The sequence below is a fragment of the Zingiber officinale genome, chromosome 11B (assembly GCF_018446385.1).
Source record: "Zingiber officinale cultivar Zhangliang chromosome 11B, Zo_v1.1, whole genome shotgun sequence".
Classification (NCBI taxonomy): Eukaryota; Viridiplantae; Streptophyta; class Magnoliopsida; order Zingiberales; family Zingiberaceae; genus Zingiber; species Zingiber officinale.
Window position 1 is genome coordinate 84,254,819 of NC_056007.1, and position 10,830 is coordinate 84,265,648.

At 39.0% G+C, this 10,830-nt stretch overlaps 2 protein-coding genes across 11 annotated transcripts; both read right to left on the minus strand.

The window, feature by feature from the left end:
• Positions 1 to 505: 505 nt before the first annotated feature.
• On the minus strand, positions 506 to 6,188 carry LOC122034750. Of its 2 annotated transcripts, XM_042594089.1 has the most exons (6): positions 4,566 to 6,188; positions 3,812 to 4,245; positions 3,506 to 3,667; positions 2,887 to 2,962; positions 1,113 to 1,271; positions 506 to 745 (listed from the first exon to the last, which is right to left on the minus strand). In XM_042594089.1, the coding sequence occupies exons 1-6, from the start codon at positions 5,991 to 5,993 to the stop codon at positions 647 to 649; spliced, it is 2,358 nt and encodes a 785-aa protein (XP_042450023.1). In that variant the 5' UTR covers positions 5,994 to 6,188; the 3' UTR covers positions 506 to 646. The 2 variants fall into 2 exon arrangements, with proteins under 2 accessions (XP_042450023.1, XP_042450024.1); XM_042594090.1 differs by lacking the exon at positions 3,506 to 3,667.
• A 405-nt stretch (positions 6,189 to 6,593) lies between these two features.
• LOC122034843 (serine/threonine/tyrosine-protein kinase HT1-like) lies at positions 6,594 to 10,568 on the minus strand. Of its 9 annotated transcripts, none has more exons than XM_042594209.1 (8): positions 10,105 to 10,568; positions 9,756 to 10,022; positions 8,906 to 9,425; positions 8,669 to 8,811; positions 8,424 to 8,576; positions 7,502 to 7,585; positions 7,008 to 7,408; positions 6,594 to 6,920 (listed from the first exon to the last, which is right to left on the minus strand). In XM_042594209.1, the coding sequence occupies exons 1-6, from the start codon at positions 10,312 to 10,314 to the stop codon at positions 7,571 to 7,573; spliced, it is 1,308 nt and encodes a 435-aa protein (XP_042450143.1). In that variant the 5' UTR covers positions 10,315 to 10,568; the 3' UTR covers positions 6,594 to 6,920; positions 7,008 to 7,408; positions 7,502 to 7,570. The 9 variants fall into 9 exon arrangements, with proteins under 9 accessions (XP_042450143.1, XP_042450142.1, XP_042450141.1 ...); XM_042594208.1 differs by having other exon boundaries at positions 7,008 to 7,105; positions 7,210 to 7,585; XM_042594207.1 differs by having other exon boundaries at positions 7,502 to 7,609.
• Positions 10,569 to 10,830: the final 262 nt, after the last annotated feature.

Here is a 10,830-nt window from a genome sequence, read left to right on the forward strand (position 1 = left end):
CAAACGCTCCTCACTGCCCATCCCTAAGTTATATAAAGGGAGATAAATCACGAAATCAACTTATAATCGACTGTCAAATAACTAAGTTGGAGGAGTTTTTTTTTTCAAAAGCATGCATCCACCGAGAATTAATCATTTGCTCCATTTTAATAAAATGATCATTCTCTAACTAATTGGACATCCTATAAAAACAACATATTTCTTGATTGAATAATATTTTGTCGATTCAATTGGAAAAATTATATTTGGCATATTTGTGTTATTATAATTTGTGTTCTAGAAAAAATAGTGGCGTAACAATTCGTGGGTTATTTCCGTCGCATGAAACACTGCAATGCAACTGCATATAATGCATGAGCGAAATGCCTCAATAAAATTTCAGACTCAACTTTTCTTCAACATTAAAAAAATATATTGAGACAGCAAGGAAATATTGTTGAGGGAAATTCTTTTTAAAAAAATCGATAAAGAATATTGAACAACATGATTTAAAAACATCTCATAATTCAGATAAGAAAACCAATGAGATCTATTGGTGCAATTAAAACTTGATTACAGGTGGCAAGTATCAGTTGACCCATCGATAAACAAAAAACGGTTTTCATCATCTTCACAATTGACAAAAGAGAAAAACTTTCATTTCTGATCAAAATAAAGACATATCACTGTCATCCAGCAGCTGCCCTTTAGGTCCAATCACTTTAAGAGACGAGTTTGAGTGACCATTGAAGAACACTTCAGTGACCTGCAGAGAAATAGTTATTACTACATTGGTCTAGTACTCCAGCAAAACTTGAAAGTTTTCCTAGCTTGTGTTAACATTCAGGATTCTACCGACAATGCAAGTCATCGAAACCCTTTTTTTTAACACTGAAAATTTGAGAAAATGGGTCTTTCAGAATCAAAATATGGACCATTAATATGTGCTATGGAATTTGTTGAAAGAACAAATGTATACTCTCTCCATGGAACAATATATTAACTAGAGTTTTTATTAAAATAAAAAAGAAAAAAAAAAACCTACATAAAACCTTCCAAAGGATCAACTGTCGTTTCAGGTATGTAGGATAATGGAACAACTCTTGTTATAAGTGAATGAAAACAACACCTACCTGGGTGCATCCAAATAGTTTCAGAAACCTCAATGATGAACAATTATCAACAATCAAACCAAGTGCTTCGTCTGTCATTTCTCGACAAAATGACAAATCTAGACTGTACAAGGTGGAGCAACACCGGCGAGAAATGGCTAGAGCAGTTTGTTCTGCAACCTGCATTAAGATTTGATGTAACTCACTAAAAAAGTCATAGGTGGAATTTATCTGAAACATATTCAGTATTACCACATTGTGCTAGAATGAACAAACCTGTGTTACAGACACAGACTAATAAATGGGCTCTACTTTTTTGTGTAAAGAATAATCTAATGGTGACATGAAAAAATTATAAATCTACTTGGAAAAGAAACAAAACTCCAACATAAACTAAAACAGCAGTAATGCATCCAAATGTTGAAATGATGGAAGCCTGATTTGTTGGCAATGCAGTTTCAGAGGTCGAGCTCATTGGAGTAGGAAGGAATGCCACACCCTTTCTAGGGATGGTAACAATGCCCCTGAAGGTAGATCATTTCAACTAAAAGAGTTACACATGATTTAGATGCACTGATTTGCCGGCTGTTGGTTGATTTGTTGAACCAATCAGCTGATGATCTCGAACAATGACAGAGGATATGCTGGGAAACAAGCAACTACAAAAGCACAGATCTGAACAGATCTATTCGACCTGATCATCATAAATCCTAATTTCTAAATGCATACATGAAGATCTTACATTGGACCATATGTCCTGACAAGACACTCTTGTTGACCCAACATAAATCTATTTCTTGTTGATCTTGCATTTTCTCTTAGTTTTCTCCTCGCTTGGTGAATTCTCCAATTTCCATTAGTGCACACCAAATAGGGCTTGGTCAACTCAATTGTAAAGAAATAAGTGGAAACTAATCTGGTAAATTAATCATAGGCCATAGCCAACTAAAGCATAGCTAGAACCAATATAAGAATTCAATTCTAGGGAATGTCAAATTGTCAATTAATAATCCTGCTGATTTTTCATTCACAACTGGTAACTTCTGGCTGGTTTAGATGATTTCCTTGAGGATGATTTCATTTTTGTCAGTCAACATGCAAGTTTTACTGGGTCCTGAAATGTTGCATGTAAAATGATATCCGATGTTTGGAAAATGATAACTCAAATTGTTGTTAACATCTCATTAAATCACGAATGATTCCTCCTCAAGAAAAATCCCTCAGATCACATGTTAATGGTTTGTGAATCTATTTTCCTAGAATGCCTATATGGTGCGAAGAAATGACTAAACAGTTAGAATGCATATGATACAAAGCAATAAATGCACAACTATTTCCAAGTATAAGGCATCAGTGGCTGTCCTGATATGCTATGTTGGTAATATATTAGTGCTTGTCTCAACTCTCAATAGCCAACAAAATTTGCTCTTGACAACATAGCCACACAACATACATAAATTAAAAACTGATAACTATAAAGGTTACTTCTACATATACAAAAGTCTAGAGAGTGTTTCACAGGATAATCTAACTAATCAATGAAGAATTATCCTATTGTACTTGAGGAGCTCTATGTTAAAACCCATGAAAAGTCAACCTAGTCAATGATGCATTACAAAAAACCCTTGTTCAAAGCAAGCATGAAGGTCAAATAACAATTAACTAAAGATGGTTCTAGCTTATGATTTTAGTCATCTTGCCCAGTAACCATTTAATTGCAGCTATTCCACATATCAACCAATCAGAAAAGATACATTTGAAACAAACTATCCTATGTATAAAGTCAGGTTACTACCTTTGCAACATTATTTAGGGAAAGTTCAGCCAATGAACCTCCAGATGCTTCCAAGAATGCTGCAATAGCCTCATCACTGTATGTGACAAAATAAGCTATTATGAAGATGAATGGAAGATAGCCAACAGACTTATCAATAGTGTACTAAAAAGGAAAAACGTGCAACAGAGACCTATTTATCATTTCGCTGATTATTTGTATCAATAAGACTAATCAAACAATCTAGCTCTTGCCTTTTTATAGATATCCTTTAATTGTTGAAGTCACAATTTTTTTTTCCCATAAAACACAATTTCTTTATAAGAGGATTATATGTTGAATCACTAACAAGATACACTATACATGCAAGTTTTCAACTTAAATCACTATATATTTTATGCAATAGATTGAGACTTGGATTTGTTCTGTCATTCTCTATTTCTATTCTTTTAAGTTTTTAGGTTCCTTCTAGTCCTTTACGTGAAGGCACAAAGTCAACTCATAAAACCACCAACATAAACATGTCAATCTTATTTTGACTTGTTTCTCCTGAGAGGGGACATTTAGCTAGCATCCTTTAGAGAATCATGCAAATGACCAATTGAATCAATAAAAATTGCAAGTGATAAAAAAAAGGAACCTGAATGCATTACGCCGAAGCTTAAGTTTTTGAAGTGATCTACAACCATTGGCAAGATATCCTATAGAAGAATCATTCAATCTTTTCAAATTCTGAAGATCAATAGCAAATAGTCTACAACAATGTGCACCAATAGTTCTAATGGAAGCATTAGACAGTTTCCTGTATCAAGTGAAGACACAGGAATCATAAGTGTTATACAACACAATAAAGAGGTTAGGCAGTATATAATCAGGTAGTGTTTCACAAGTAGACAAGTAGTGAGAAATGACTGCATTTTAATCTGCAATTGATGAAGATACTTACTCGCATCCTGCCAAGGTTAATTCCCTCATGTGTGAACCACAAATAGGAATAAGCTGGTGTACAAACTTATCACAAACAGACTGAAGTCCACCGACTGACAGAACTTCTAAATGATTTACTTTCTTGAGTGCAGGTAGAATAGCCATAGCATCAACATTTTGGCAACCATCTATATATAGTTCTGTCAAAACAGTGCCCAACTTGTCAGCTAAATTTATGATTCCCATTGAGGTAAGAAGGGGGCACTCTGACAAATTTATAGAACTTAAGGAAGGTGCTGAAGCAACAACTGCATTTAAGCCATCATCTGAAAGCCGATAAGCACCCTTGAGATTTAGTCTAGTTAATGAAGGCAAACCATTAGGGTAATGGGCCAAGGTAGAACGCAAAACATAGTCAGGCAAACATCTTCCACACCTGTCTAGTTGCAACACCTGGACACCATAAATAAAAACACATCAAAAGGAAAAAAAAAATAGAGATAGCAAATACCATTGTAGAAATATCCCCGAGGGGCCAACATGAAAAACGTGAGTAAACCAATTTCCCTCTCTTAATTATGTAGTAAACTTGACATAACATATGAAGCGATTCACAGGATAATATGCAAGGCCTTCCATGATCAACCAGATAAAACCATATAGCTGCTAATGCAATAAGAAAGAAACCTACCAAAATGATGATTAAAAAAAACAATCACTTGCAAATAACTATAATAACCTGAAATGAGTCACCAAGTAAACGAACCCAGTACCTTTAAGCATTTCACATCACATTGAGAAAAAATATTCTCAAACTGGACTTCTGTTAGCCATGAACAGTCACTGAGGCATATCTCCGTGGGAGTAGCACTCACAAGATGACTAAGAAGATGCGGATTCATTTTCCTAGAATGGCACAACTTTAATATTAACCAGTGTTTTAGCAAATCAGGAATGCCATCAAGTGACTCAATTTCTTCAGCATTTTCTAAGAGAATTTTAACACACAAGTCTCGCAGGGTTGAAGGTACCCTTGCCATAGGATTGCGGTTTTTTGTGGGTACCCATGAAATCCTTGATTTGTCATTCTGACCTTTCTTAAAATAATTATTTGATTCTCGGGTTCTCAGCTTTTGATTTCTGTCTTCAATGATCTTCAGGGCAGTAGAAAATGGCCCTGGCCAGTCCTCATTGTTAGCATCTGGAGGTAAGTCCTCAGGATCCTCTTGTCCTTCTGCCTCTTGCTTATCATCTTCTGGTTTAAAGAAGGCAAATTTGGGAGCCAACTCTATAGCTCTTGACCTGACAACTTCTTTTCTATATTCATTTTGTCTTTTCGATTTTCTAGTACTTGTGTTAGCGTATCCCGAGTATCTAGCAACATCCTTTGCAACAGCTGCATCAGCATCCATGTCAACCTCAGCCGCACTAATTGACAGTAAGTCTTCTTCCTCGACCAACTTTCCCTTCCCCTTATTTTCATACTCAGCATTTTCTATTGTTGGATTCACTTTCCCAGCTTGCTGTTCCTCTGGAACAGCCTCTATCAGTATTCCCTTCCCTTTTAATTGAGTGGAGAACCTTTCTCCGCCAATTTTCTCCTCCAAATTCTCTGCAACCATGTCGACATCAATTCCATTTGAAAAGCCTTCATGAACACGCTGAGGACCTGATGTCAACATCTCAGTTTGAGCTTCATTTGTATCTCCCGACATTTGATCAAATCCTACCCGAGCAAGTTTAGACCCAGACCTGAGACACATGTACTTTCCCCCAACAGAATCATCAAAATCTTTTCTCTTATGGTTAAGTAAAGTAGGAGACCCCTCAGGAACCTCCAACACCTTAATCTCTTCCGCGTCTGCCTTGCAAACGGTCGGCGGAGCCTCCACTTCAACCGTAGTTTTTGAGGCGCTAGAAAGGGAGTTCTTCCTGCCACCACGATTGGTCACAGCAGGTGAGTCGGTCACGAAGGAAGCATTGGACATCGATGCGAGGCGGAGGCTCCTCCTTAGGGGAGGCGTCGCTCCAGAGTGATCCATCTCAGTGCTCGATTGATGGAACAAGGAGGACGCTGCAGGAGAGGTCCTGGAAGAGTGGATTGTCTCATCGGCGGAAGCTTCTACAGAAGGCGGCGGAGTGGTTTCTAGGGTTTCGGGAGGAGAACCCAAAGAAGCGGCAATAGACCTTAGGATCGGCATCGGCGCAGGAGATACGACTACCCGAGTGCGGAGGGAAGAAAGGAGAAATAAAACGGTAGCAGGTGGAGAGGCCAAGCTACGGTGGACGGCGACGGGATGGTTCACGAGTCACGACCTCCGACGAAGTGCGTTCCCGCGCAAACTACAAGGGAAAAAGTTCACGAGTAAATTGTCGTCTCGCCGAGATGAAAAGGGGGATACGCAAGGGTTGACTACGAGTCGTTTTCGAATTTGTCCGTCAATAATAATTAAAGTTTATAAGAAATAATAAAAATAATTATATATTTTTAAAAATAATTTCATAAAATATGAACTTAATTAAATTCTCTAAATAATAAAATTATACGATGTAAAAAATATTAATATTTAAAGATAAATTAATATTACTTCTTGGTCAACTTGCTTATGTTGTATTCTCTTTTATTTTTTTTTAATATTATAAAAAGCTGAATTAAAATTTTATTAACCCATTTAAAAACTATTTCTATTTCAGTATGAATCCACACGAACTAGAGCGGACTTCAATTGGTCCACTGATTGAGATGGAAAAAAAATTCAAATCAGGCCTTCAGGTAAAAATTTATTTATGAAATAATCAAATTCATTGTAATTATTTTTCTCTATTTTGTTTTTAAAAAAATTGAGCCCCACCCTCAACACATTTTAGGTTGGACTGAATCAGATATATTCCAAGTCTCGATCACCTCAGCCTCAACATTATCTAACCTGATTAATCATTTTTTTTTCAAGTTGGCCAATCGAATCCGTCGCCATTCAATTCGACTGGCTGCGAATAATTCCTGGAGCATTTCAGGCTTCATGACGACAGTTCGTGCTCCCAACACACCACCCCGGACCTTGTTGTGGAAGCCCAAGTTGGCTTTCTTCTAGTTGTGGAAAAGTCCATGATTCTTACTTCACACAACTCTGCATTTCTTCCAGAATCAATCAGTTCACTTATCCTGCTTTTATTAATTATGCAACCTAAATAAAGGATTGATTGCCGTTTCAAACCTCAATTCTCCCCAAGAGAAAGATTTCCAGCTTCACCAGTCTTCCTGTTGCTCAATAAGTTTAATCCTTGTCATCAAGATTCACCAATGTAACTAAACCTGGAATTAGCAGTATAATTTGCACACGAACTGGATGTGTTTAAAGGTAGTAGAATGAGTCAGGATTGAGTTGATGGGGCGCGGACGCAATCTACCCAGTTTACCTTTCATGCAAGTAAACCAAATAAACCAAATGATTCCATCTTTCATCCATTTAGAAACCTGTCCTACTTATATAACTAGAACAAGAGGAAGAGAAGCCTCGCAGGATAAATGAGTTGCTGATAGAATGGATCGAAGGCATAGCATCCGAGTCTGGCACAGAGGAACCTGGACAAGAGAGGAAGACCAAGTCCTGATATCCTGCATCGAAGCTCATGGAGCCAAAAAATGGTCAAGCATTGCAAGAAAAGCTGGTAAGAAAACATGCTATATTGCAACAGAATTGTTCATTACAGGGATAAATGATTTGACTCATCGGAATAGGCCTCAAACGCAGTGGAAAGAGTTGTCGACTTCGTTGGCTTAACTATCTTCGGCCTGATATCAAGAGAGGCAACATAACTGAAGAAGAGGAAGATCTCATCATCAGGCTTCATAAGCTTCTAGGAAATAGGTACTTCTACTTCTTCTCAGCTTGCCTTATGTGAGGATATGAATATATAGATTTGACTTTTCTTAAAAGGAAAAACAACATTTAAGCTTTTAGGATGAGTAACCTCTGATATTGATATAGGTGGTCTCTAATAGCTGGACGCTTACCAGGACGTACCGACAATGAAATTAAGAATTACTGGAATAAAATTGTCAAAAAGAAGATGCAGAAATCAACAGGCTTAGCTCATTGTCACAGCCTCAATACACAACCATGCACAGAAAATATAGCCATGTTGGATGAGATCAAGGAAGCAGACTCTTGCAACATCGATCCAAATGCATTCATGGAGATTGAGATGGAAGAAAATTTCAACTGGAGTAACTCACTGACAGATGTTGACAACAATTTAGTTATAGAGGCGGCTGCAGGGAATTGGATGGTGAGAGAGTTGAGCCCTCCATTTATCTGCTCCTTTGATGATCTTTTGGGCTCGGAGGATGCCTTGTTTTACTACAACTAGATAGATTAGTTTACAGAGTACTCCTACTGTTGTTGTACACTTATATAATCTCCCAAATCTTAGCCAACTTCAAAATACTTAGCTCATAAGCGTATTCTCTTCATTATAAAATTTAGAAATTCACGAGGACAATACAACAATCTTAAATGAAACAAAAATTTCAGGTATAAACGAAGAACAGTGATATGCATGCAAGTTTTAACTGAAATTTTTGGCCATATCACGTAACACTAGCAACTATACTTCAACTCATCTAGTACCTTTCCAAGAGTCAAAGTGATAGCTGCAAAGTCAGGTCTACTTTCAGCATTTTGATGCCAAGAACAAGATATAAGTTCTCTGAGCTCCTTGCATTGCCCCTCATACTCTTTCAGATTTGGCCTAAGCCTTCCTTCACTCACTTCCAGTGCAATCTGCCACCAGAAGCACACAAACTTAGCTCATCAAATTCTATTACGATTCTTGTATTTTTTTTTATACAAGAGACAGGATCAGACGAGTGTACCTTGCCGGGACCAAAATTGGTCTCAATATATGGATGTTCACCAGTTACAAGCTCATTTAGAATGATGGCAAAGCTGTAAACATCACATTTCTCTGTGTATGGTTCACAACGGATCACCTCAGGCGCCATGTACACGTAAGTTCCTAGCCAGCGTAATCCAATTACCATAATGCACAAGATTACAGACTTCTCCTTTTTGTTATTCTTAATTGACATAGTTAATCATCGGATTCTTACCCATTTCTCCTGTGAGCGCCTCCTCGCCCTCGTCCAGCACGCGAGCATGCCCGAAGTCTGCCACCCGCACACGCATCGCGTCGTCCAACAGGACGTTGCTCGGCTTCAGGTCCCGGTGGAGGATCCTGGGCTTTTGCAGGTGAAGGTACTGCATCGCCAGAGCGATCTCCAGCCCCTTCAGTACCCTTTCCTTCAGAGGCGGAAGCGGCGCCCGCCTCGTCTTCTCCCGCCCTTTGTGCCCGTGAAGCCACTCCGCGAGCGTCTTTCCACTCAGGAGCTCCGTGACCACCCACCCCTGTCTCGGAGTGCGGAAGCAAGCGCCCATCAGGCGGAGGACGTGGGGGTGGCGCTGGCGCGAGAGGATGTCGAGCTCCTGGACGAACCAGGCCAGGTCCCCGCTTCCTTCTCCGGAATGGAGTACGGAAGGGTGGATCCACTTGACGGCGACGGGCAGGCCTCTCCATGTCGCTCTGTAGATGTTGGCGGTGGTTCCGCTGCCGATTTGCTCGTGGACATCGATCTGAAAGGGTAGGGATCGGCTTAATTTCATTTTAGCCCCTATATGCATCTGAAATTCAACAGAAATTCACTTCGCCCCATATTTTAAGAAGTATGTCACTTTATTCCCAGATTTAGTATATCACCTGATATTTTCAAAACCATTTTATTTAACGTTGTAACTTTACAAAACTAACAGAGGGTAAAATTTAATTTTTCTAACCTCTGTGAATTAAGTGAAAAAAAGGTGAGATTCCTGTCTGTGAAACTTCTCTTTCCTTTCTCTCGTTTCTAATTCTTTTTCATTCAAAAGGAAACAATTGCAGGGACGTAGAATTTAGAAACCCTGTACCTCATCCGGCTCTATGTACCAATTGTTGAGCTTCGCTTGATCAACTATACCAGTCAAATTTTGATGATCAATTTCCTGCAAACTGGAATTTTTCTCCATTTTTGCAGAAACGTAGACTTCTGTGTCGCTGGATAAGAGGTGCAAGAATCCATTTTCCTTGGCGATCTCCAGACAGTACCTCAGATACTCCTGCGTCCTCTCGAGACGGGCCTTATAGGTCGTCTTCAGCTCTCTTTGTCGACCAATTTCCTCTTGGAGTTCTGCAACCTTTTCAGAACATCCACCCAGCTCAGTAATTCTCATTTGCGGTATTAAATAATTGCACAAAACGATGCAATTCTAGTGATACCTGCTTCTCGTATCTTGATTCGCTAGAGTGCTGAGTCTTTGGGAACAGAGAGAAGATTGCAGCGAGGCCCCTAGAACAGGGGCGAGGCTGCTTCTGCTGCTGCTCGTTTGGGGAATCTGGTAAACACTCGAGGGTTATCGGAGACGGTATGCGACTTGGTGACAGTATTTTTCTTTGCCACAGCTGCTGTTCGTTTTGCTGCAAGCTCATTTTGTTCAACTCCGAGATGAATTTGGAAAACGAAAGAGGAAGAAAACATGAAATTCGTGTGTTCCTTATGTTGCTCTGATCTCAGCATCGATTGGAAGGAGACGAACAAGTTTAACGATGTATCCAAGGAGATGAGAATGGACGGCAGCGTTATCTTTAAGACGAGTACTACTATGTGTATTGTACAAGAACGCACGTTGTATTTCTCAACCAAACAAAAACTCTCTGGACACCCGTTTGAGCTCGTGCATCGGCATCTAGCTATGAAAAGTGTTCTTTTAAGTGTGGTTTTGGTAAAGATATAGACAACTCGACGTGGCTTGCACAGATTGTTAAAATACTCAGCTTTCTCTCTCACTTTGTGCATGCATTTGGACGTGGGGTTTAAGACAACATGGCTATAAGTTAAGTCTCTAAGCCGTCTAAAAGTCAACTTTTACGAGATTTCCTAACTATAATAATCTGAGCTGATAAGTTTTCCAACTTTAACTTCATGTGGACAATCTGATACCAATC